At 48.6% G+C, this 25321-nt stretch overlaps 3 protein-coding genes across 3 annotated transcripts; 1 reads left to right on the top strand and 2 right to left on the bottom strand.

Moving 5' to 3' along the window:
- Window positions 1-540: 540 nt before the first annotated feature.
- TGAM01_v203501 (fungal specific transcription factor domain-containing protein) lies at window positions 541-2875 on the bottom strand (the record flags this gene model as incomplete). The annotated part of the gene is made up of 3 exons (XM_018801174.1): window positions 541-1402; window positions 1524-2690; window positions 2766-2875. 3 exons carry the CDS (start codon window positions 2873-2875, stop codon window positions 541-543), a joined length of 2139 nt encoding a protein of 712 aa, XP_018665445.1.
- Window positions 2876-5831: 2956 nt separating this feature from the next.
- On the bottom strand, window positions 5832-7591 carry TGAM01_v203500 (L-ornithine N5-oxygenase; the record flags this gene model as incomplete). Its single annotated transcript, XM_018801175.1, has 3 exons — window positions 5832-5909; window positions 5969-6548; window positions 6609-7591. The coding sequence occupies 3 exons, from the start codon at window positions 7589-7591 to the stop codon at window positions 5832-5834; spliced, it is 1641 nt and encodes a 546-aa protein (XP_018665446.1).
- Window positions 7592-10088: 2497 nt separating this feature from the next.
- On the top strand, window positions 10089-24836 carry TGAM01_v203499 (hypothetical protein; the record flags this gene model as incomplete). Its single annotated transcript, XM_024549218.1, has 3 exons — window positions 10089-11044; window positions 11101-24559; window positions 24639-24836. The coding sequence occupies 3 exons, from the start codon at window positions 10089-10091 to the stop codon at window positions 24834-24836; spliced, it is 14613 nt and encodes a 4870-aa protein (XP_024406056.1).
- Window positions 24837-25321: the final 485 nt, after the last annotated feature.

Here is a 25321-nt window from a genome sequence, read left to right as displayed (position 1 = left end):
GCAAGACGCAACGATTTTCACTTTATTACTATACGCCATGGCAGAGGTGCAATTGTTCACGTCAAGCATAGAGAGGGCAATATTTTTTATTTTAGAGTGCAAAGTTTCCTTGCTATCCCTGTATATTTCAGTTTCGATCAATTGATCTATAGCAGACGATGGTGCCCTGACACAGACAGCCAACACGCGTAATCAATTAGCAGCACTCTACTGCGTGTTAGTGTAGCGCTAGCCGCGAGATGGCCTCTAGCGCTCGAAACTCGCAATAAGTCCTTGTCAATTGAAACATGGAAACGCATGGTTATAAACAAGAGTGCATGGGTAATTTAAGTTGTCTTGTCAATTTCTTCCTTCCGTCCAAGGATGATTCTTTATCCTGGTCCCACATGCTCTCTATCTAAAGTAGCTAGTCGTAAATGCTCACCAAACACAGTTGGAGTATAACAAAAAGGTATCGTCGCTATGTCGCCAATTCAAAATGCAATCGCCACCACTTTGGAGGCCTCTGTAACTATCACACTGTCCATCATCTATCGCCCATCACTGCATAAAGCCATTGTACAACCCGGTGCTGTAGACGGGCCACTCGTCGTCGACCCAGGCCACTAACTCGTCGTAAAGGGCATGGTCTTCCCCGGTTTGCATGCGCGGCATTGAGTAGCCCGGAAGCGTCGTCATCATCGGCGGGGCAAGTCGCTGCTCAACCAGCTGAGCTGTGCTCACCTCCTGAGCCTGCGCTATCGAGCCCGTCAGTCTGCGAGCCAGCGTCCACAGGTGGCGCAGCGTGTTGGACGATGCCGATGTCTGGCCAAAACCGGTGAGGCCCTCTTCTTCTACTTGGATGCCAAACAGAATGTCTCTGTTTCTCGCTTCCCTCTCCTCTTCTGACACTTCCTCGTCCGAGATCAAGTCCTCCAGGATGAGGCAGACGGTGGCGTTGAAGGAAAAATGCTGCTCTGAGTACAGGGGCGACTTTCGAGCAATGTTCAACGCCCTTACTTGACGTCCGAGGCGGATGTTACGACGTGCAGCCGCAATGCACAGCTTCAGGTGCTCCGAGTGCGTGTAAGAATCGACTGTCTGCAACATGAGGCGCTTGGCTATCGATCTCTTCACGGCACCCAAGTACAGAGGCCGAATAGCCAGGATCAGGAGCATGTTGTATCTCATGTGGAGGAAACAACTGGCAGGGTCGGTGCTCAGCCCGTCGGGAGAGAGCTGCAGGCGAGGCGGAAGCGTCGACTGCCACTGCTGCAACATCCAGATGGCCTTGTCCGGCTGCCTGGATAGTCCTCCTCGAGATGCCTCCCACGGAGCTACGCGATACGTATTGCAGACGACATAACCAGAAATTCGGGATAGCTCAACGTGAGCCCTCAGCCCTGCAGCAGGGGGCAATGATCTATGGCAACAGGTAAGCAAACGTCGATGAAATTGACGGATAGCATTGGCCTTGAAAAGGAAAGGAGAAAAGGAGAAAAGGAGAAAAGGGGGAGAAAAAGCAGGAAAGGGAAGCGACTTACGGAGCATCTTCTGGCAGCTGAAGCCGGATGGCATCGTCCATGATTATGTGCGGCCGGCCCATCAGACAGCTCAGCCATCGGTCCATGATATATACGGTCCAAAACACTCGCTTGCCTCTCTCGTCAACCATTCCCCGATGCACGCCCAGCATAATGCAAATATGCATGGCAGCTGCGACATGCATATAGGCGGCATCTTTCCTATTCACCTCGATCAAATAGGCTGACATGAGACATAGTGTGGCAACATCTCCCATTGTGCAGCTGCGACTTATATCCAAGGGGTTGCCCACGAGAGATGAGGCATGGGCAAAGTACGCTTCGCTAAGCGAAGATGTTGATGCACTACCTCGGACCTCCTGAGACGGGGAGCTGGCTCTGGTGATGAGGGCCAGGGCAGCATGGTAGAATGCCAAGTGGCGATGATCGTTCAGGCTTGTGTCTGAAGCAGAAGAGCTTATATGAGCGGGAAGCATATCCAACTCTCCCCACCAATATATGCCACCGCTCGGCCATTCGCCGTTTCCATCTTGGATCAGATATCTCAGCTTTGACATCAAAGTTGCAAGGTCGTCGTTGAGGGGCAGCGGCACTGGCTGAGGCTCCATCTTAACCATCGAGCGAGAATCGTCGGTGTAGTACCTTCCCAGGCTCGACAAAAAGGCACTTCCGTCTTGCTCTTGAGATAATTGCGGCTCTACCTGAGACAGGGGTAGTACAGCTCCTAGCAGCTCCTTCAGATTATCCAGAAAAGTAGCACCGCTGGTCTCCCCAAGGAAGCTCGACGTGCCATCGGGGTCTTGCAGCATACGACTGGCTGTCTGCTCGTCTTCTGACTCGCCTTTGACCGAAGAACTAGCCTGACGGTGACTGCTTTCGGAAGGAAAAGACTGGCTCGGGCTAAGAGGGAGAGGAGACGGCGACGGTCCCTCTGGGGTTGAAGAGACATGGTTGATCAGATCCTGCCTCCTGGCGGGGTCAGGGATGGTTTCTTGCAGCGCCCTCTCATACAATTCGACTTTGCGCCGCAGCTCCTCCATCTCAGCGCGCGGCACGCTGATTTTTTCGACTGCGACGGGATAGACGCATTCGCGGTTAGAGGCGGCGCACTGGCCGCAGGGAGTTCCGCCGGAGCACTTGACCCGGCGCACATTACAGCTGTTGCATCTGGTTTGCGACAAGAGACGAGGTCAGCAAAGACTTGTTGAACAATATGGAATGTGGAATGGGGATGGCACATACGCAGTGGCAACTCGTTTTCGCTGCTCTGGAGCTACTTTGTGGCGGCGAGGATTGACGGGAAGCCGCTGGGTCGCCGAGGGCCGTCTGCCGTCGCTGCCGTCGAGCTGCATTGTGGCGAGTTGTTGACGAGTTGTCGACGAGTTGTCGATGAGGCTCCAATGGTGATGTGATGTTAGTTCCAAGTCGAGATGCTTCTCAATGGATGCTGAAGAAGCATTAGACTTGATCAAGATATCTGCAATGACTCCCAATCTCAAGAACAGCACACGCAGCGAGCCATACCTTTTCTATGCGACTGTCTGTGGGCCGTCACCAGCAGCCGTACGTACGTATGTGGATGCGTACGTATGTCAATCACGATAGTTGCTCCGAGTCACTACACGCCGATGAGTGAACAGCCAGCAACAGTCCAGGAGAGGCACAGAGAAGAGCCATGACCCCCGCCAGAGTGTGGTCGCATCAGATTAGGACCTGGCCTGGCGTCGTCGTCGTGCGTCGTCACAATCTCTCCATCGACAGCCTCTGATAGCGCTTCTCGCCGAAACGGCCACCGCCCGCCTCAGCTCCCATCGGGCGATCCGTGTCTCAGCGTCATGCGGCCTCGTGTACAGCGAAAGCCGCCTCGCAAGGCTGGGACTGGGACTGTGCTCGATTCATCTCCGGCCGGGGGCCCTTTGACGGACTTGAGCGCGGGGAGAGGCTAAAAAGTGGGCGACGAGACAGGATTGAGGCGACTAGGGCGATATAGCGGGTGGTAAGCCCCGAGTTTAGTGCCAGCAGCGCTCTGCAGCTGGCTCTGGGTGCTGGATGCTGTGCTGGATGCGCCTCAAAAGGAGGTGGCAGTTTGGGCTGTACAAGTGGCCTGGACGCAACGGAACGTTACGATGCTGCTGTCCAGTGGAACTTCTAGAGATGGAAGAGAGGTGGAAAATGAAATCCCGAGCTTTGTTTCACTTGCATACTGGAAACATGCCTGTTGAGTCTGAGCCTTGCTGACCTTGCCGTATACACCAAGCTATTGCTATCAAATGCAGCCAGGCTCGTATTTGCTCGTACAGCGCTACAGCTATTGCTCGCACGAGGCCGCTGCCATGCGCTGTGGAAGGTTCCGATAGGGCGCAGCCACGGCGGCTCCCCCACGTTGTTCTGGCAGCTCCAGCGTCCACCTGCCCCAAATCGCCGAACCCTGCCAGGGCCCGTCCATGCACTCAATTCTGCTGGGTTGGACCAAATGCTCAATCAAGCGTTGCCCTTCTGACGGGCGGATTCGCGGCTAACGCTGTTGAGACGTAGCGGATCGCTCGAGGGCCATTGACGCTGTCGACAGGCCCAAATTGGCGCGCTCTTGCGGTAACGGTGACGAATGCTGCCCCTCGACCTACGCAATGGCCTTCGCGGCCTCGTCGCTTTTCTGACCAATCTTTCTGACAGGGTTGCTAAGAATGGAAGGAAATATTGAGTAAATTGAAGAAGCATAAACAAAACTGGAATAAAAATAAAATAAAAATAAGACAGCGAGTGTTTTGCATCCAGCTTTCCTTTTTGGGGAGCATACATGTGGGCTTTGCTTGATCCTAGTAGCTATTGCCAGGCACAGCGTTGAGAATGGAGAGAATCGAGCAGCACAGCCCTTTTACAGCGCTTTAGATGGAGGGATCTTGCATGCAGCAGTTTGTACACAGCCACGCAAGTGAAACAGGACAGGTAGTGCATGCATACATACATACAAATAGGCAGGGACAACATACTACTATAGGCAGCTTGCAAAAGTCATGATGGCCTCACTCTTCGTTTCAATTCTCAATCAACATTCAATATTATTCTGACACCTTTGAAACAATTTTTTTTGTCAGCTGCTAACGCAAGGCACGAGGCCGAATTACGTCTCCTTGCATCTCTACCCCATCAGCGCTCGCGTCACCATGCGTCCGGCATCCACTCAATTGCGCGTCCAACTCGGCCATCGTCCTTGTGGATGGAAATTTCAAACCCATCCATGCAACAATCTGTGAAAAGTTTGGAGGTTCCGCGGAGCCCGTTGCCCTGTGCTGAAAAGGATAAAAAGAACTTTAAAAGTCTCTTTTCGTTTCTTGCATCGGCCTGTTTTTGAAGGACAAATGTTCTCGTTTCTATTAGATCGTCTAGGATCAGGGCTACAGTCTGCACTATATTTGCTTGGCATCCATCTGATAGACAGGGGTCGATCGCTCTATACGCGTGCTGGATTTAGCAGCGAGTCTTGGCCCTATTAGAGCACCATGGGAATGAATAGCTCATACAGCGTATCCAAAGTTTGCGAAACAAATGGCACCAGCTTTCTAATGCGCCATGCATCAAGCGTCAGAACTATTAGACGTTTATCTGCTAAGCTTACCTTCATGCTTGCTGCAGGATTCGTTCATGCAAACAAACAGCAGTGATTCCACTACAAGGTCGTGATTAGATGAAAGTTCCCGGCCTGCACTTTTTGCATCGCAGGTACAACCGTAGAGTGTAAATGAGGGAAGCTGCCAAGACCGACTCGAGCACTTGCCAGATTCTCAGCTGCTTATCGGCGGAAATGGAATATCCAGGCGGTGGCAAAATCCTTCAGCTGTCTGGTATTATGAACTTTTCCATGCTATTTCATCTCTGGCCAATTCAAACATCTACCACCTCAATGCCCAGACCGACGATGTCGACTGCTCTATTCGCTGTTAGTTTGCTCAGTCGCGCATCACGTCCTACCCTGAATCCCAAAAAACTGGGCGAGGAACTTTTGCCCTGGCGCTGAGCGCACACACATTGCAAGAGTCATGGCTATAGACGAGAACTACGAGAAAAAAAGCGTAGCAAAGGTGACATTTTTTATTTATTTCTATTTGTTATTGCTTCGGGTAATTGGAGGCTACATACTTGCACTGCGCGTCAGTCGCTAATCAATCGCAGCTTTCCGCCGCGAATCTCCTCGGAACTCTCCATCTGCTATGCCATAGACAGCGCTCGAAAGAGTCGTCTTAAGTCTCGGCTGCATCAGACTATTTTCATGGGTATATGGCTCTTGCATTCAATCTCATCTCTCACTCCTCATTTGCTGCCGGGAAAGATTGAATTCACAATTTCAGCCGACCTCGTTGCCAACACCGACAAGAGGGTGTCGCTTAGCTGCTCACTGTTAGCGCTACTGCTCCTCAGATATTCTGATCAAAAAGGCGTCTACTTACCCCGTGGGTCCCTTCGCAGCAGCCCTGGAGCCATACGCCAGAGTCTTTCGCTACAGACCCAGGCTTATACTGCACCTGGTAATCTCGAGAGACGGCCAATTTGCGCTCTCCCTGGTCAGTTTCGACCTTCCATCCGGTGATTCCCTTGTGGTACTCCTGGCCAATTGGCGAGGCCTTGGGCAGCATGTCCCACGTATCGCGGAGCATGCCGACGTGCGCATTGCGCTGGTAGCCCGTAGCAGCGATTAGCAGGTCTACCTCAAGCGTCTCCTCATCAACGAGGTCGACAAATCCTTCAAACTCGCTGTCCGAGATGTGTTGGATCTTGAGCTCCAAGGCGTCTTCACGCGGCTCAATGCTTGTAATCTGTCGGCCACCCATGATTCTGTGAGGCCACTCCTTCTCGTTGGGGCCAAGCTCTCGTTTTTGCTCGTATTGGCGCTCGTACATTTCTTCAATGAGATTCAGCCTTACGACGCCATAGTTGGTAGCTCGAGCCTCAGACAAGAAGTTGTTACGATGCCTTGCCGACTTGGGAAAGATTGTGTCGATGTATTCAGGGTTGAAAACTGAGTTGACGCTGCATATCATGTTAGATTTTTACCATTGCTGCGGGATTCTGGATTTGGGTTAGACTCACAAGGGAGAATCATCACTGGGTTTCAGAAATTCGGGCCGCATCACCAGCGCAGTCTTTGAGTTGGGATACAACGTCTGAATGTTGTGGAAGATCTCTGCAGCACTTTGACCTGCTCCAAGAACGGCAACACGATACGGAGCATCCTTGTTGGAAAGAATCTCTGGAACCATGTATGCATACTGAGAAGAATGGATGATCCGCGGGTGCTTGGCTGGGAAGCTCTTGGGAAAGTTTGGCTGGCCACCGGCCGCAATGAGCACGTTGCGACCGCGGAAAGAGCGCGTCTCACCAGTCTTTGGATTTCTCGATTGGACCGTAAATGTGCGAGTTGACTCTCCTGTCTTGGATTCTGGAGAGACTGAGACAACTTCCTGGCCATATTGGACGAGGTGCTCAAAGAAAGAGGCACACCACCGAAGGTAGTCCTCGTACTCAACGCGCGCCGGTAAGAAAGTGCCCAAGTTGGTAAAATCTACCAGTCTTCCATTGCGGTGCAAATAGTTGAGAAATGTAAACTCAGACCGCGGATCCCTCAGCGTCGCAAGGTCCTTGACAAAGGAAATTTGCATCTTCGCGCCAGGGAGAAGCATACCCGCATGCCAGGCAAAGCGTGTCTGCTTTTCGATGAATAGGATTTTGGGGGGCGAGCCATTCGGAAGCAACTGCCGTCCTGAAGCGACTGCATCGTGAAGAGCGACAGCTACCGCCAGACTAGCAGGGCCGAATCCAACGCAGATGAGGTCAAACTCTGAATCTGGATCCGACTGCGTCAAGTAGGGCGATTTCTGCTTCTGCATCTTGCTCTCGGGCTGATGGCCGTTGGTTTGTGGTACTGAGCCTCTGTGATTCTGCTCAATTGAACCAATCAAGGAGTTCTCAAAATCGTTGCCCTGATGAACGTGCTCGCTGCTATTGGGCGTGCTTGGTTCACTGCCATTGGGAGTACCAAGGTCGGTGAGAGTAACCTCGCTGTGAGGGGCCATGGTGACGTCGTGAATTGGTATGTAAGTTATAGCTTCGCCACGGGTGAAAGAATGGTGACGTTTACACAGGCCACAAGTATTGAAGCGACGCTAATCTTAGAGGACGGGACAAGACGGGATTCAAATTGAAAGAAATTAAAAAAAAAGGTGAGAATAGATGAACTCTGATGTTTTTTTTTCTCCCTTTGAGTAACGTCTGCTAGGTATGCGAAGACGGCTTAGCAAACAACTCTATCACCTAGCTGGTGGTGCTGTCTGGGGACGCTAAGGGCGATGTTGCTGGAAAGCTTGTCAATTGTGCGAGGGCGGCCGTGGGAGCAGCCGCGAATTATACTCGCCACGTCGTCGTGACTGTCCCAGGAAACAAGCTCTTAGTCTCGCCTATATCAACTCGGATTCCGTCTAAAGGAGTCTCAGAGACCCGAGACCAACCGCCTAATGGATACTCAAGCGGAGAAGACCAGATGAACGACGGCTGTGTGGTCCAATGCCGGACGAGCATCGCGCCGTACACAGTGTAGCTTGGAAGCTAGTGCAAGCAGGCATGCATATATCATGGGTTGCATGGGCCCATTCGAAGCCCTGTGCATCTCAGCAGTGGGATGGTTTCTTTGCCTAATTGCACATGGGTGTTTTGGATGCCGGCAATAGCTTGTTGCCTGTCAACTGCATCTCTCTCATTCTCCGCCGACGGGGACATGATTGCTGAATGCTTTGACCATGGCGGGAAAAGCTTCACTTCCATGTGCTGGAGCATCGTCACCCTCTACCACCGGTTTTTCTCCTTCATTCTCTTCCTTTCCAACCAGCCTGCTTCTCGAGTGTAGATCTCGGCCTTCTTAAAGAGGCCTTAACCAGGTCCGTTCCTTCTTGGCAACTGTAGCGTGGACTGATGCAATTTTTCTTATACGGCCGGCACAGGTTTCCATGAGGCGATCGAAATTCAAATGAGCCAATCCACGGCTTTTGATCCTCCGCATAAAGGCCGATCTATGGGCCGATGCCAAGTTGCGACACCCGTGAATCATTGGAATTATCCTCTTTCAGGCGTTTAGAGGGCGAAGCGGCTGCGAGGACGGAGGCAGGCCCCATCAGAGTCAAGCTGAGTGGAGATCAACTGAGGGAATTATCTGATGATCTGATAAAAACGGATCAGATAAGATCAAGTCCTGTGGTTGGATCCGCATTCATCCGCTGCATCATACAAGTCCAAGGGCCCAGCACCGCAGATGGAAAATTTTTTCCTCTTCATTTCCTTTTGAAAACTAAGAGCCGAGCCAGGATTCTCTGCGAGCCGTCCTTTGGCAGCCCCTCATTATCTCCGCCGAGGGCTGAGTGAATCACCGCCAGTCACGCACGCCGAGAAGAGCGAACAGCGCCCTTCCCTTGCAGGTACCTACTCTACACGCGCAAGGATACCTAGGACGCGCAATCGCCAGAGAGGGGATCGTAACTTCGCTGCTGGTGAAATGGAAAAAGCCGAGAGCCTCCACTTGAGTACTTTGACGGCCCTTGAGAGGAGTCTCGGCACATCTGCCCTTGGAATCTCTCTCAAGTTTGTCACCAGCGGATCTAGTATGGAGTCGCACGCAACTAATCACTTAACGCTGGTCCATGTCAGACAAGGCGGCCGCCCCTCTTCCGGTCAGATGCCATGTTCACCCAGCTAGTGCCGTAGTTCGACTTTGTTAAGGATTTGCTTAAACTTTGTAGGATATCGTATTTCATGGCGCTGTCGATGTCTTGTCTTGCCCATCTCCTTTCCATATTCACATGGTTGGAAGAGCGATTCCACTACACTTGTGACGCCATCATTACTCTCGCAGCTTGTCACTAACGGTTCGGCCCTTAGGCTAAGCGAATAGGGCAATTCATACATGCGTGCGGCATCCGAGCTTCTGGATTTGGTATACAAGGAACAGGACTAGGGGCTGCATCGTGAAGAAACTATTCGGAGCAACTATAGCCGCACTAAAGCATACATTTCCCCTGCATCAACAAGACCGCGAGTGGCTGCCGTAGTGTCGCAAACCGAAGATTCGATTGGTAGTCGCTGCGTCTTGTTACGCTTTGCTGATTAATTCCGCCGTTCTGAGAGGTTCGCTTCGCCCCAGCTCATGCACGATTAAACGCATTACCGTCGACGCATCAATCACGAGCCGCCTCAAAGGCCTATTGGGCGAATCAACGACACGCCAATTGACATTAATCAAAAGGTCTCTTTATTTAAATTGAAACGTAGACATTTGGAGGTCGCGTGGCTTGTTCTTGGCGGAATCGTGCATGAGGTGCACCCGAAGTTGACCAACGAACGCAGCTCTATTTCACATGAAGATACAAGCATACTCTCATAGGCAGATGCATCTGGACGCTTTTACGAATTTTATCGCCACGGTTGCGGTAATCAGCACTTAGTTAGCAGAAAAGGGTATCTTGTTAGATTTCCCGACAATCTTTGCATGCATACAGAAGACGCACACGCAAGCAACAGGGCAAAATGGCAGAGTCCGCTGACTTATCTGTGCTTAACCCGCACCCAACACTATTGGCTGGTCCAGATCTCCTGCATCGTCTAATCAGGGAATCGAGCGACTCAATAGCTCTGGACTACCTAGGAAGGAATAAGCGTCTATCGCTGTCTTATCGCCAGCTTCATGATGCGGCGGATGCCCTTGCAAGCCGCATATGTCGTGCTGTTGGAGAAGTCAAAGACCAGTTTGTGGTTCCCGTTCTGATTCATCAGTCGCCCCAGCTGTATATAGCCTTGTTAGCTATTCTGAAAGCTGGAGGCGCATTCTGTCCCATCAATGTCGATGCTCCTCCAGATCGGGTCAAATTCATTCTCGGCGATGTTGCTGCGACTGTTGTTGTGGCGGCCAAGGAGCTCGCCTCCAATGTACCTTCATCGAGCACCGTAAATGTGCTTCTAGCTGATGAAGGAGAGGAAGGGCCTTATTTAGATGCGGAATCTGTGAGTCGGCGTGACCTAAGCACGGAAGATTTAGCATATGTCATGTATACTTCTGGTTCGACAGGCGTTCCAAAGGGCGTTGGCATATCGCATTCTGCAGTAACACAGGCGTTGTTAGCCCATGATCAACATGTGCCTGAATTCTCTCGCTTTCTTCAATTTGCCGCACCCACTTTTGATGTCTCGGTATTCGAGATATTCTTCCCCCTATTTCGAGGGAGTACATTGGTTAGTGTCGACCGAAAGGAGATGTTGAACGATCTCCCGGCAGCCATCTCAGAAATGAATGTGGATGCCTGTGAGCTGACACCGACTGTTGCGGCCAGTCTGTTGCGGACAAGAGACAATGTCCCGACATTACGGCTGCTATTGACAATTGGAGAGATGCTCAATGAGCCTGTAATACGAGAATTCGGCGGAAACGAGGAGAGAGAGAGCCTGCTATGGGCCATGTACGGGCCAACAGAAGCCACCATCCACTGGTAAGATTTCTTTTCCACCGCACTTGTGAAATAGGCATTTCTAATACGTTCAAAAGCACTGTACAAGAACATTTTACCTCTACATCGTCAATAAAAAACATTGGTATCCCGCTGTCCACAGTATCATGTTTTATAGTCGAGCCTGCAGAATCCGCAGACACGAGCAGAATTGTCAAAATCTTGCCTAAAGGAGAAGTTGGCGAATTGGCAGTCGGTGGACATCAACTTGCCCATGGATATCTAAATCGGCAAGAACAGACTGCTTCCTCGTTTATATCTTCGCCATATGGCCGAATCTACAGGACTGGGGACAAAGCGCGGATCGTCAGTGACGGAACAATAGAAATTAGTGGGCGCTTATCTGAAGGGCAGGTAAAGCTTCGAGGTCAGAGACTTGAGTTGGGCGAAGTACAATCTGCTGTGCTGAAAACCCCCGGTTGCCATTTGGCTGTTGCAGCAGTGGTTGACTCCATCTTGATTGTCTTTTGCGTTGTTGATCTTGGCGTTACGGAAGACTTGATAATGGAACATTGTCGGAGCTGGCTCCCACAGTTCATGATACCGGGAGAACTGGTACTGATGGATGAATTTCCTCGACTGCCGAGTGGTAAAGTTGACACGAAGAAGTTGAAGGCAGATTTTGCTGAACAGAGAGCGGCGGCCATGATAGATGGCAATGATTCTACAATCCGTTTATCTGATGCAGAAAAGGCGGTTATGAGCATCGTGTCAAGTACTTTGGGCGATGAAATAAGGCCTAGTATGACTATGGCTTCGGCAGGTGTAGATTCTTTGGCTGCAATCAAACTGGCATCGTCGCTTCGGTCGGCTGGATATGATGCAGTTGTGGTAGAACTGCTGAGCATGCAAACAATAGCACATCTGTGTTCCCGACTACGCCCTTTATCACTATCTCTTGATAAAGAGTCCGACTTGAGCGATATCCATTTGGTTAGCAGCTTGGGCTCGATCGTTGAGAGCAATCCTGACATACAAGAGAGCCTGGAGCTTGTGCAAGATGTGCTTCTGTGCAGCCCGCTCCAAGAGGCTATGTTGTTAGAAACAGCACGGCGCCTGGACGCTTATTGGAATGAGATTGAGCTGGAAGTAAATCCTGGAATTACTGCAGCAGCAATAGAAGATGCCATTCATCTGCTTGCTCAGCAAAGAGATGTTTTGCGGTCAGGCTTTGTTGGCTGGCAAGGAAGTTTTATATCGCTCATATTTGAATCTTTGCGGCCTGGCCAAGTACAAATTGTCGAAGAATTCTATCGACCAGAGATATTTCGAGATGAAGCACTCCTTCAGCCGCTTCGGATACAGATTCAGTCCGCTCAGGCTGAAAAGGGACCACGCATTCTGATTTATATCCATCATGCTATTTATGATGGCTGGTCAATGGACATTATACTTTCGGACTTATCTGATCTGTTGTGCGAGAGACCCTTGCCTCATCGACCGCAGTTTTCAAGCCTCCTCATTTATATGCACAATATTCCAAGAAGCCAGCTGGATGCCGCAAGGTCGTTTTGGGCCGAGTATCTTCTTGATATGAATAAGCCTAGCCGTCCAAAATTGAGCTCTCGGCCAGCCGAGATGGATGAGATATTATCTGTCAAGGAGCAGATCAATCTCTCCAGCCTGGCTGGATACGCCTTTATCAACGCGGGTTATGGCGCACAGGTGTACTTCCAAGCGGCTCTTGCAATCATGTGGGGGAGCATTTCAGGCACGTCAGATGTCCTGCTAGGCTCAGTCACGTCTGGGAGGACAATTACTGTCGAAAATATTGAAGACATTGTTGGGCCGAGCATAGCATCGCTGCCTCTACGAGTGAAAATGGATTCTTCAACGACAATATCTGACGTTTTGAGGGATATCAACGTGAGCAACCATAAGATTATGGAGCATTGCATATTGTCATTATCAGAGATTAAGAAGATTTCTAGGCTGCAGGCGGCTGAAAGTTTATACGACGTGCTGTTTGTTTACCAAAAATCACTCTACACAATGGATCGCAAAGAGGCAATCATCCGGGAAACTCGACATCTAGACCGGCTGGAAACAAAGTTGCTGCTGGAGGTTGAGCCAAATGACTCTGGATTTTCAATACAAGCTACGCATCATACTGATACCTTCCCATCTGATGTTGTGGAAACGTTGGCCAGGCAAATGAAAGCGGTTGTTCAGTATATAATGCTGCATCCTGATGGGTTGATCAGTGAACTGCAAGAAGCTATAGATATTGAGCCGTCTGTTGCAAATACAGATCCCGAAAAGCTACAAGAAGAGACAGACCTAGCTTTATTGTTTGAAGCGGTAGCCGCGAAGAACCCCAGCGCAGATGCCATCTGTTTCAGCAGGTCATTGTCAGATGTTCCATTATCTGACGAAACCTTGTCATATGAGACCTTGAATCAACTTTCCAATCAAATCGCTCGCTACTTACTCGAGGAAGGCGCGGAACCAGGTCAAGTTATTGGAATTATCATACAAAAATCACCTCTTCTATACTCTTCGATTTTGGGGATCGTCAAAGCTAGGTGCGCGTATCTGCCTCTTTTACCATCCACACCAATCGAGAGAGTGAAGGAGGTTTTCGAAACTGGAGGCATACAGCACTGCGTCGTGGATGAAGAGTCGCTGCGCAACTTCCATGACGTAACTAATGTTCAGTACTTGAATGTCGAGTCAGCTCCATTGAAGAATTTCCCGAATCACAATTTGGACATAGGACCAGATTCATCTAGGCTGGCCTATGTGATTTACACCTCGGGAACCACAGGTGTGCCAAAGGGAGTAGCTGTCAGCCAGAAGAACATTGTCAGCAACGTCATCTATCTTGCATCTATATATCCTTCTGCCCATAAGAAGTCTCCTCGGCTACTGCAAGCTTGCTCCCAAGCATTTGATGTCTCAGTGTTCGAGATATTCTTCGCTTGGCACGCTGGCATGTGTCTCTGCGCCGCTGTTAACGACGATTTATTTGAAGACTTGGAGCATTCGATTCGCCAGTTCGAGATAACGCATCTGAGCTTGACGCCTACGGTGGCATCGCTGATCGACCCGAGAAACGTACCTGGTGTAGAGTTTCTTGTTACAGCGGGAGAGCCTATGACTCAGTCAGTTCTCGATACGTGGGGAGATTTACTTTGGCAAGGATACGGACCATCAGAGACAACAAATATCTGCAGCGTCAAGAAGATGAAGCGTGGTGAATATATTGAACACCTAGGCTGGTGTTTCCCCAACACGTCAGTGTTTGTGCTCTACCCAGACAGCCTTTCAACGGTTCCAATTGGCTGGATCGGAGAGTTTTGCTTTGGTGGAGAACAAGTGGCTGATGGGTATCTCAATATGCCGAATCTGACTGCAGAGAAGTTTATCAAGCACCCTGCATATGGCCTGATTTATCGTTCTGGTGATATGGGGAGAATGCTTCCGGACAAATCACTAATCATACTGGGCCGAATCGATGACCAGCTCAAACTAAGGGGTCAAAGAATTGAGGCTAGCGAAGTCAATAGCGTGATTACTTTGAACTCATCTGTCCACGCTGCGGTAACTTCAATATTGAAGAGAGACAAAGAAGCAGCGGACCAACTTGTTTCGTTCTATACTATTTCACACAAGACAAGCGACGAAAGATGTGAAGCCTTAAAGCCAGATACCGAGACTCATAGCTCTTTATTCTTCGCCCTACTGTCAAAACTACCGTCTTATATGGTGCCTTCATACATCATACCCATATCACGCATACCACTCACATCTAGCGGAAAAGTCGACCGACGAAAACTGCAGTCTTGCTTCGATAATCTGTCCCAAGAGTACCTTGAGAGGGTTTCTAGTACCATTGTAACTGAAGATGTTGCCGAATGGAGCAAGGCGGAAACTATGATAGCAGACGTCATCGCTCAATCTTTAGGAGTGTCTAGAGTTGACATTGGTCGATGGACGCCATTTGTGACAATTGGATTAGACTCTATATCTGCAATAGGCGTATCTCGCGCCTTCAACTCCCAGCTAGATCGCCGGGTTCCTATTTCGGCAATTCTACAGAACTCTTCTGTTGCGCAGCTTGCTCGCTTTCTTGAGGAGAGGCCAGAGACAGACCATTCAAAGCAACAGGTGGAGTTTTTTTCCGAATCGTTTGTAGAAGAGGTTCACAAAGCTTTTCGACAAGAACCTTATTCTATTGCTGAAGTACTACCGTGCTCTCCCCTTCAAGAAGCAATGCTGGCTCAAAGACATGGTAGCTATTACAATAGAATTCTTCTTCGACTCCATGGCCCTGTTGACGAGATGAGGCTCTATTGGGATGAGATGACTAGACGCCATAGCATTCTCAGAACGTGCTTCATCACCACTGATAACGTCAAGTTTCCAATCGCTCAAGTGGTTTTGGGTAATTGGGTTGCTCAGTGGAAGGAATTTATGAACGATGATTCTTCTCCTGATGGGGCTGTTCAAGAGCATTTGGCCAGCCTTCCCGATCCCTTGGATACCAAGGTGCCACCGGTATCCTTTGCTATTATAAAGCAACAGCAGTCGGTGTATCTATCCTTCGTATGCCACCACGCGCTCTACGATGGCGTGGCAATGGAAAACCTTTGGAGAGAGGTGGAGTCTTTAGCGCATGGCAAGACGCTGCTTCCTCCTGTTTCCTACTTACCCTTTCTTCAAGAGGCGCGTAGCTTGCCTGAAGACACCGAAAGGTTTTGGGAAACTCATTTCCGAGGATACTCACCTTTCACTCTCTTCAACAAGTCGCCAAGGATCCAGAGCGCTCAGGGTACGCATGAGGATACTCTACACGCATCGTATAGTGAGACAAAAGATCGGCTTAGAACCCTTGGGGTGTCTTTACTGTCCGTGTGTCAGGCCGCTTGGGCAGATGTGCTTGCACTTTGCTCAAATTCTACAGACATCTGCTTCGGGCTGGTGATGAATGGCCGCAGTCTGGATATCGAAGGTCTGGATAGACTAGTTGCACCTTGCTTTAACACGATTCCCGTCAGGCAAGATGTTTCCACCTTTTCTCGCAGCATTGACCTCGTCAAGTCATTTCAACAGCTCAATTCTGACTTCCAGCGTTTTCAATTCTCGCCTCTAAGGTCTATTCAGAAACTCGTCACAAAGCAAGGCTTGGGGCTCTTCGATACGTTGTTGCTCCTTCAAAATCCATCACACGATATGGACGTCGATATATGGTCTCTAGAAGAAGATTATGGCGAGATGGATATTCCGATTGTCTGTGAGGTTATTCCTCGCCCAAGTCTGAACTCGCTGGATGTCAATATGCATTATGACAAGAGCGCAGTGAGCGCAGACCTTGCATTGGCATTAACCGATATCTTCAAACTGTTTTTCCGAGCCATTTTAGACCACCCTGCGTCAGCTATACCGAGTAAAAACGATATACAGACTTCTCATTTATCCACATTGAATGAGATCGACATAAGAAGAAGCACGCGTGTAGCTCTAGTAGAAGATCACCACATCGATGCGAAATGGACTGAACTGCAGACAAAGATTCGTCAGGTTCTTTCAAGTCTCTCGGAAACTCCGATTCAAAAGATTCGTCATGAAACAAGCATATTCCAACTTGGACTGGACAGCATCAATGCAGTTCAAGTAGCGTCAAAGCTTCGCAAGAAGGGCCTTGCGGTGTCGGCTTCCGATGTCATTGAGTGCCAAAACTGTGCTCGATTGGCGGAGAGGATATCTGAAGCCATCAACGGCGAGAAAGTGACGCCTGGCTACGATTTTGACAAATTTTCGAAAGACGTATCCGCTCAATTAGCGCACACGACATTGGATACTGCGGCTTTGGAAGCCATTCTTCCTAGTACTCCTCTCCAGTGCGCTATGCTTGCTTCTTTTGTTCAATCTCAAGGGCAGAATTATCTGAATCTATTGTCCTACGAAGTTGACAAAAACATCTCAAAGAGTGATTTGACTAAAGCTTGGACGTCTCTCCAAGATCAACATCCTATGCTTCGTACTGGATTTGTTGCTATCCAGAATCCGCATAGCTCGTTTGCAATGCTAAGATATCCCTTTGCGTCGGAAACACTCAACTCGACTAATGTTGTGTCTGATTTGGCATCGGATGATGACTTATTCAATTGGAAAGCAGAGCAATCAACAATAATCTTGAACAATTTCCATTTACCGCCCTGGAGAGTTGTACTGGCGGAGCATGATGGCAAACTGATCATGAATATCCTGATACATCACGCTCTCTACGATGCGCATTCGCTGGATCAGATGCTAGTACATCTATCTGAGCTCCTAGAAAGACCAAATGCCCACTCTATCCAGCCCATAGAGCCTGCACTGGCAGAAATTCTATCCAGAAGCATCAGTCATCAAAGCGATGCGCAGAACTTCTGGCAAAGCAAAGCTGAAAGCACAGTAGTGAATACTTTTCCTGTGATGACACCACTTCGAGAGGATACAAGAGTTATGATTTCGCATGAACTCAAGTCTGATATGGCGCTATCAAAGTTGCAAATGGCGGTTAAGCAGCAGAATGTATCAGTCCAGGCGATTATCCAAGCGGCGTGGACGCGAATTCTCGCTGCATATCTGGGCGAAGACTCTATTGTGTTCGGAGTAACTCTATCCGGACGAGATCTAGATGAGACGCAGGATGCACCATTCCCTTGTATGAATACGATTCCTGTTGTTGCTTCAAATTTACCGTCGAATGCTCAATTAACCCGCTCCATGATGGAATACAATATCGACGCATATAGGCACCAATATGCTCCCCTCTCTCAGATCCAAAAGTGGCTGAGTCACCCTGCAAGACCTGTATTTGATACGATTCTGGTTTACCAGAAGTTGGGTAAGGAGCCTTCTGACCCTCGATGTTGGAAGCTTGTTGGCGATCATGCGACTGTCGACTATCCAGTGTCTCTGGAGGTAATACCTACTTATAACGACGAGATTCGACTTTGCATCACATTCTTCAGCGACGTTTTGCCAGAGGAGCAGGCGAGTTTATTGATCAAACAGTTTGATGCGATGATGAATCACATTGTTACTGAACCGGAAGGCGATGAAAATGGCATCTACAAATCGAAGCCGGATCTATTTGCTATAACTCCGGCTGTATCGCTAGAACTGCCTGCGCCTGTGCGCTTTTTGCACCATTTTGTCGAAGAAAGAGCTTTGTCTCATCCGCATGATATTGCTCTTGAGTTTGTCGCAAACTTTGATGGCTCACGTCCTGTGAAGCAGGTGTGGTCTTACGCTGAATTTGACGAGATGGGTAATAGAGTAGCCAACTTGCTGAGTGACATTGCAGCCGTTGGAAGCATTGTTGCAATTCATTTTGAGAAATGCCCAGAGGCCTATTTTTCCATTCTTGGGATATTGAAAGCTGGCTGTGCTTTTGTGGCGCTGGACCCCAGTGCCCCTAAAGATCGGAAGAAGTTTATTCTGAGTGATTCCATGGCACCTTGTCTTCTTAAGACCTCTGGAAGTGAAATCGATTTTGATACAGACGCAAGGATTATCAGTATCGATCTGGAATCTATACAGCATTTGTCTGCTGAGAAAAGGGAATTAGATCCGCAAATCACACCAGATGCGGCGTGTTATTGTTTGTATACCTCGGGCACAACAGGGACGCCAAAAGGATGCGAGATCACGCATGACAATAGCGTGCAGGCAATGATGGCCTTTCAAGAATTGTTCAAAGGACATTGGAGCGACGATTCTAGATGGCTGCAGTTCGCTGCCCTTCACTTTGATGTCTCTGTGTTGGAACAATACTGGAGTTGGTCGGTCGGAATAACTGTCGTTGCAGCACCGAGAGACCTCATTCTCGATGACTTGATTGCGTCAATCAACAATCTCGAGATTACACACATTGATCTGACGCCTAGTCTAGCTCGCCTTACACATCCGGATGAGGTGCCGGGCTTGTGCAAAGGAGTCTTTATTACTGGCGGCGAGCAGCTCAAGCAGGAAATCCTAGATGCCTGGGGGCCAAAGTCTGTCATATACAATGCGTATGGCCCAACGGAAGCAACAATTGGTGTGACCATGTACCAAAGAGTTCCCATCAATGGACGTCCTAGCAATATTGGACAGCAATTTCTCAATGTTGGCTCTTACGTATTCCGCAAGGGGACAGAAATCCCTGTGCTGCGTGGTGCTGTTGGAGAGCTTTGCGTCTCTGGAAGGCTCGTTGGTAAAGGTTACCTCAACCGTGAGGAACTTACTGAAGAGAGATTTCCTATACTTTCAGAATTTGGCGAGAGAATCTATCGGACGGGTGACCTTGTGCGAATTCTTCATGATGGCTGCTTTGACTTTCTTGGACGAGCGGACGATCAAGTTAAGCTCCGTGGGCAACGTTTGGAGATTGGCGAGATTAATCATGTCATTCGCACTGGTGTTTCGGAGGTGAAAGATGCTGCAACAATTGTCATTAAGCATGCGTCTAGTGGTAAAGATGTGCTGGTGTCGTTCTTGGTTGACGAGCAACAGCCCAAAGCAGTCCTGGCTCCACTGACGGATGTTGACAATCTCGGTATGAAAGCCAAAGAGGCATGCCGAGCAAAGCTTCCAGGCTACATGGTTCCTACATATTTCTTGGTTCTGCCATTTATCCCACTATCTCCCAATAACAAGGTCGAGGCGAAGGAGCTGAAGAAGCTTTTCAATAGCTTATCGCACGAGCAGCTGATGGATTTGACTACGTCCAAGGCAACGATTCGATCTATCAATAGCGAAGAGAGTCGAAAAATAGTCAAAGTTATATCTAGTTTTACTGATATAGATCCGGACAACATTGATGGAGATACGAGTATCTTCGATCTTGGAGTCGATTCCATCAGCGCTTTACAGCTATCGGCAGCGTTCAGGAATTACGGATTTGCAGCATGCTCGCCTGCTGCTTTACTGCAAAATCACATTATCGCAGACTTGATTACGGCTCTGTATGAGAAACCACCCATCTCACAAGAAGACAGCCGTGTGAAAGAATCGCGGCAGTTGATACAGGCATATCATCACAGATACCGAGCATTTGTCTGTAGCGTTCTTGGTGTACCAGGAGACGATATAGAGTACATTGCGCCTTGTTCTGCTCTTCAGCAGGGTATCATCTCAAAATCGATTACGGATGAAGTTCGTGGCACATATTTCAACTCTTTCGTGTTCCATCTTGGTAGCGGCGTTGCGGACGAACAGTTGAAGGCTGCTTGGACCCAACTAGTCGCATCTCAGTCAATTTTGCGAACAGCATTTATTAAAACTGCAGAAGGCTACATTCAAGCTTCGCGGAAAGCTCCAATTCTGCGCTGGATCGAAGAGGTTGTGGGAGATGACGGGAATGGTTTCCTGGACAGTCATTGGGAAGATTGGGTTCAGCGAAATAGTGAACATGTTATCACTCCAGTTGAGGTGCTCTTAGTGAGGGGCCCGGGATTCAAGAAATTTGTTGTTCGTATCTTCCACGCAGTATACGATGGAAGCAGCTTCGAGTTGATGTTACGGCAGCTACAAGCTTTCTACTCTAGAAAATCTATGACTTCTTCTGCTCCGTCGTTTCTAGAGGCGTTGTCTCATGGTCCGCTGTGGCGGCACGATAATTGCCGCGAATTCTGGCAAAGTCATCTTCTTGGTTGGGATGATGATTCAACCCTTCAACTTTCTTCCGCGCACATTGAAGCAGCCTCTCAACTACGAGTCATTGACGGCGCTGGATTAGAGACCATCCGAAAGAAGCACAGAGTCACTTTACAACCCGTCATAATGGCATTGTGGACATCTGTGATTCAAAAACATTTTTATGGAGGGTTGACTACTGGTATCATTGTTTCAGGGAGATCAATTGATCTTGCTGGTATCGAAAATACAATAGGACCGCTTTTCAACACACTGCCATTTTTCAACAAGACGCTGAGTGGCCACTCATGGACGTCGCTCATCCGCAAATGCAGCGATTTCAGCACGGCAATTTTGCCGTTTCAACATGTTCCGCTGAAAAGTATACAGAAATGGTGTTCTGGTGGGCGCCAGCTATTCGACAACCTCTTTGTCTATGAGGTAGAGCAGCAGGCGGCGGGTGATGAGCTTGAGCTATGGAGAGTAGAAGATGGAGCTCTAAATCCTGATTACCCATTGGCGCTGGAAGCAAAAAAGCTACTCAATGGCGATATTCAGCTGACTCTTGTCGCACAGGGGCATGTAGCGGATGTTTCAATGCTACAGGAATTGTTGGACGAAATTGAAGAGAACCTGGCTCTCTTGTCCATAGATGCGACATTTCCTCAGCTTATGGGCAATGGCATCGCAGTATCGGTAAAACAAAATGGGGTTGCCCATTCAAATACTGAAGCTCATAAGCAGCAGGTGGAGTGGACTGATCAAGCGCTTCGAATCAGAGATGAGATTGCTTCGCTTTCCGGCATTGACGCTCTTGAAGTCTCGATGGCAGGTACAATTCTCGAGCTTGGCTTGGACAGTATTGATGTCATCCAACTTTCTGCCAGACTCAAACAAAAGAGTATATCGCTTTCTGCCTCTTCAATTATGCGTCAGCAGACTATTGCAAAAATGGCATCTTGTATCGAAGCCCAGCCATCCAGCGAGTTGCCAGAATCGGTTACAGATGTGAGATTCCAAAGTGTTGAACAGAAACTGTGGGCTTATGCTCGAAATGCCGGCCTGGATGTAGACGGTATAGAGGCCCTACTACCACCAACTCCTCTCCAAGAATCTATGGCTGCTGGAATGATACATTCTGACTTTGAGTGGTATTTCAACCACGACTTGCTGGAAATCAGAGCCGGAGTGGATGCGAAGAGGCTTCAAGAGGCGTTTGTCCAAGTTATCAGCCAATCGCCTATTCTTCGAACTGGATTTCTTGAAGTGGATGATTTGCAGCTCGATATGGGATACTGCCAAATTGTGCATAAGCACTGGAATAATGAGATCGAGCATGTTGAGGTGGAAGACCTGATTGAAGTCGGCAATCTCATTGAGAATGCGAAGAAGATGTGTAAGGCTAAAAACGGAACTGATGCTCTCGTCCAGCTCAAGTTCGTGAGTTGTAAAGAGCGGACATTTGTTCTCATTTCGATTGCGCATGCTCTGTATGACGGGTGGTCTCTGAGTCTTCTTTATCGGGATCTCGAATCGGCCTTTTACGGAAAGCTACAAATGAGAACATCTGGGAAAGCTTTTCTTGAAAGAGTACTTGCTTCAGCTACAGAAGCAGGTGATCGATTTTGGGCTGGGTATCTCGATGGTGTTGCGCCCTCGACTCTTCCAGAGCTACGGGAAGATGGCGTGGAAGACAAGCTGCATCGAATGGAATATTCTTCGAAAAAGCCTGCGGCTGATATCCTATCATTCTGCAAGAAACAGGGCATCAGTCTGCAAGTGTTGTGCCAAGCCTGCTGGGCGCTTGTACTAGCTCATCGGATAAAAGCCCTCGATGTCACGTTCGGCGTTGTAATGTCTGGACGAGACTTTGAAGGGGCTGAAGATTTGATGTTCCCTACTATCAACACTGTGCCTCTCAGGTGTATTCTTTATGGAAGCTCTGTATCATTTTTAAGATATCTCGAGGCCAACATGGCGGATATCCGGGCTCATCAAGCGTACCCGCTAAGGAAGATTCAAAATGCGATACAGCTATCAAGCGGTGAATTGTTCAATACGCTTTTCATGCTTCAAAAATCTCCATATAGCTCGTCTGAAGAACCACTGCTAAGGTCTGTCGACGGTGCATCGGCAGTTGACTATCCTATCAGCGTTGAAGCCGAGGTTGTGGATGATGTTCTAGTCTGGCGAACAGCTTGTCAGTCCAAACATATTTCTGAAGACGGCTCTGGGCAATTACTCGATGATTTGAACCATGTTCTTGAGTTTCTGACAGGCTCGGGTGAGCGCGAGATCCTCTCTTTTCAAGACATTGGTGTTTCAATCGGTGGACTGCCATATATCCACATCCCGACAACAGAGGATATTGTGCAGAATGGTAACGGCGAAGACAAGAGTAAATCTGCGAACTACGGGCAACAAGAACTTGACGAAACTACATTGGTGGTTCGGAAGGTACTTAGCTACGTGTCGGATATTCCAGAAGACTCTATCAGACCCGAGAGCAGTCTTTATCACCTGGGTCTGGACTCCATTAGTGCAATCAAGGTATCGTCTCTCTTGCGCAAGGAGGGTATATATATAAATCCCAGAGATCTCATCAGAGCCACAAGCATTAGCCAAATGGGTCAACTTGCTACCCCTCTTCTAACAAACGGCGATCGTCCTAAGCCCAAAGAATTGGCGTGGACTCCTGCGGAAGACGTTGACGTCAAAATGCTTCTTGCTGGCGCTCATATCTCGAATGAAGATGTCGAGGCGGTACTACCAGCGCTGCCTATGCAAGTCTACATGATCAGTGCGTGGAAAAATGCAGAGGGTAGTGTCTTTTATCCGGAGTTTAGGTACATTGTCAAAGGAGTTTTTAGTGAGCAGGATGTCACTTTGGCCTGGAAACAATTGGTTGCTCGAACACCAATTCTACGGACGATCTTCATTGCGACTAACTCGCCTCAGCAACCATTCTTGCAGCTTATTCTCAAGCCTGGCTGCCAGCCTGTTGATGCTGCAGTCAAACCGATGGTGCAACTCCATGTTGTCGTCCTAGAAGGAGAAACTGGCAACCAAATAGCCATTAGGCTGAAAATCCACCACGCTCTCTACGATGGAGTTAGCATTCAAGAAATACTAAATCGGTTATCAAAACTTATTAGAGGGCACACGATTGAACACGAAGAGAGTATTGCAGAATGGTCTAGGTATACTGTTCAGCCAACACTGGAAGACTCTCAACAATCACGCAGAGCTTTTTGGACAGCATATCTGAGTGGCTGCTCAACAGACGGTGACTATTCAGCCCCAGTTATGGCAGGCAAACGACGAGTATCGCATCTACAGCGATCTGCAGTATCAGACATCACACATCTGCTTACAGCGGCGAAGGAAAGGGGCATCAGTTTGCAAGCACTCTTCTTCGCCGCATACGCCAAAACTCTTGCACTAGAGAGCGGCGGAAGTGTACACGACGAGAGCAAAAAGACTATCGTGTTCGGCATTTACCTTGCTAATCGATCTGATGAGGCTCTTCGGTCGATATATCCCACCCTAAGCCTTGTTCCTTTGAGAGTTGAAGTGGCGCGCGACGACCCTCTTCTGGAAGTTGCTAGTTCGATACAAGACGATATTCACCTTGTATCTACAGAGGGTCGTGCATATGTGGGTTTGTGGGAAGTGGCTGCGTGGACGGGCGTTAGGGTGACTTCTTTTGTCAACTTCCTCAGCCTTCCTGGTGTTTCGTCCGAGATACCGAATGGAGATTCGGCGGATGTTGAGCTTGTACCACTACAAAGTGAAGATGATGTTCTAGGACTTTTGGTGTACGGAAACGATGAAGAGCAACTTTCTCATCCTTGCATATTGAAGAATCCTGTTAGAGATGCATTCCCAGTAAGTTTCTAACCTTACAACCACTTACTTCTACGTCTGGCTCCGAAAGACACATTTGCTAATGATTTACTTTATCTAGGCCGCAATAGATATCGAAGCCTCTATACAGGGAAAGAGTTTAGACATTGGCGTATTTGGATCTCAAGAACGGCTATCAGACATGGGAGCCATAGGGCTAGTCGCGAGTATTATTTCTCACTTGGCGCAGACAGGTGATGGAGATGATGTAGAGATGGCAGCGTGGGCTTCGTCTTGGGAGATTAGAAGTATCAGATAGAAGGGATGATTTGCTGGCCATGTATATGGAAGATGTGTGTACTTAATTGGATGTACAAAGGAAGCGAATTAGAAAATCTGTTTTAGTGGAATCCTTTGAACGCCGCATAGCTAATTGGCAAAAACAAATTATGATGGTGAAGAATTTTGATTCTTTATGAAAAGTCTATCTTGGGCTGTCTACCTTGCCCTCCGTTGCAATTTCCGTGTTTCTTATACTTGAGATGATAATGAGGTACATGTTTGCTTTAACCACCAAGTATATCACAAGAACTGCTCAAAGAGCATGGCGCGAAGTCGCATCAATTGCCTGTAAAACCGCAAGTCACATATCACAAATAGTTTGGTAAGATGTACACAAATCACTTTTATAATTCTTGAAGCTACGTGGATATCGTTACCGTATAAACTATCGAAGAAGGAAAAAACAACAAAATATACAAGTGACGACACGTCCCGCGCCGTCAGGTGGTGCAATATCCAGGC

This window comes from Trichoderma gamsii (assembly GCF_001481775.2).
Source record: "Trichoderma gamsii strain T6085 chromosome Unknown Scaffold_9.2, whole genome shotgun sequence".
NCBI classification, from domain to species: domain Eukaryota; kingdom Fungi; phylum Ascomycota; class Sordariomycetes; order Hypocreales; family Hypocreaceae; genus Trichoderma; species Trichoderma gamsii.
Note: the sequence above shows the minus strand (reverse complement) of the source record. Positions and strands in the feature narration are given on the sequence as shown.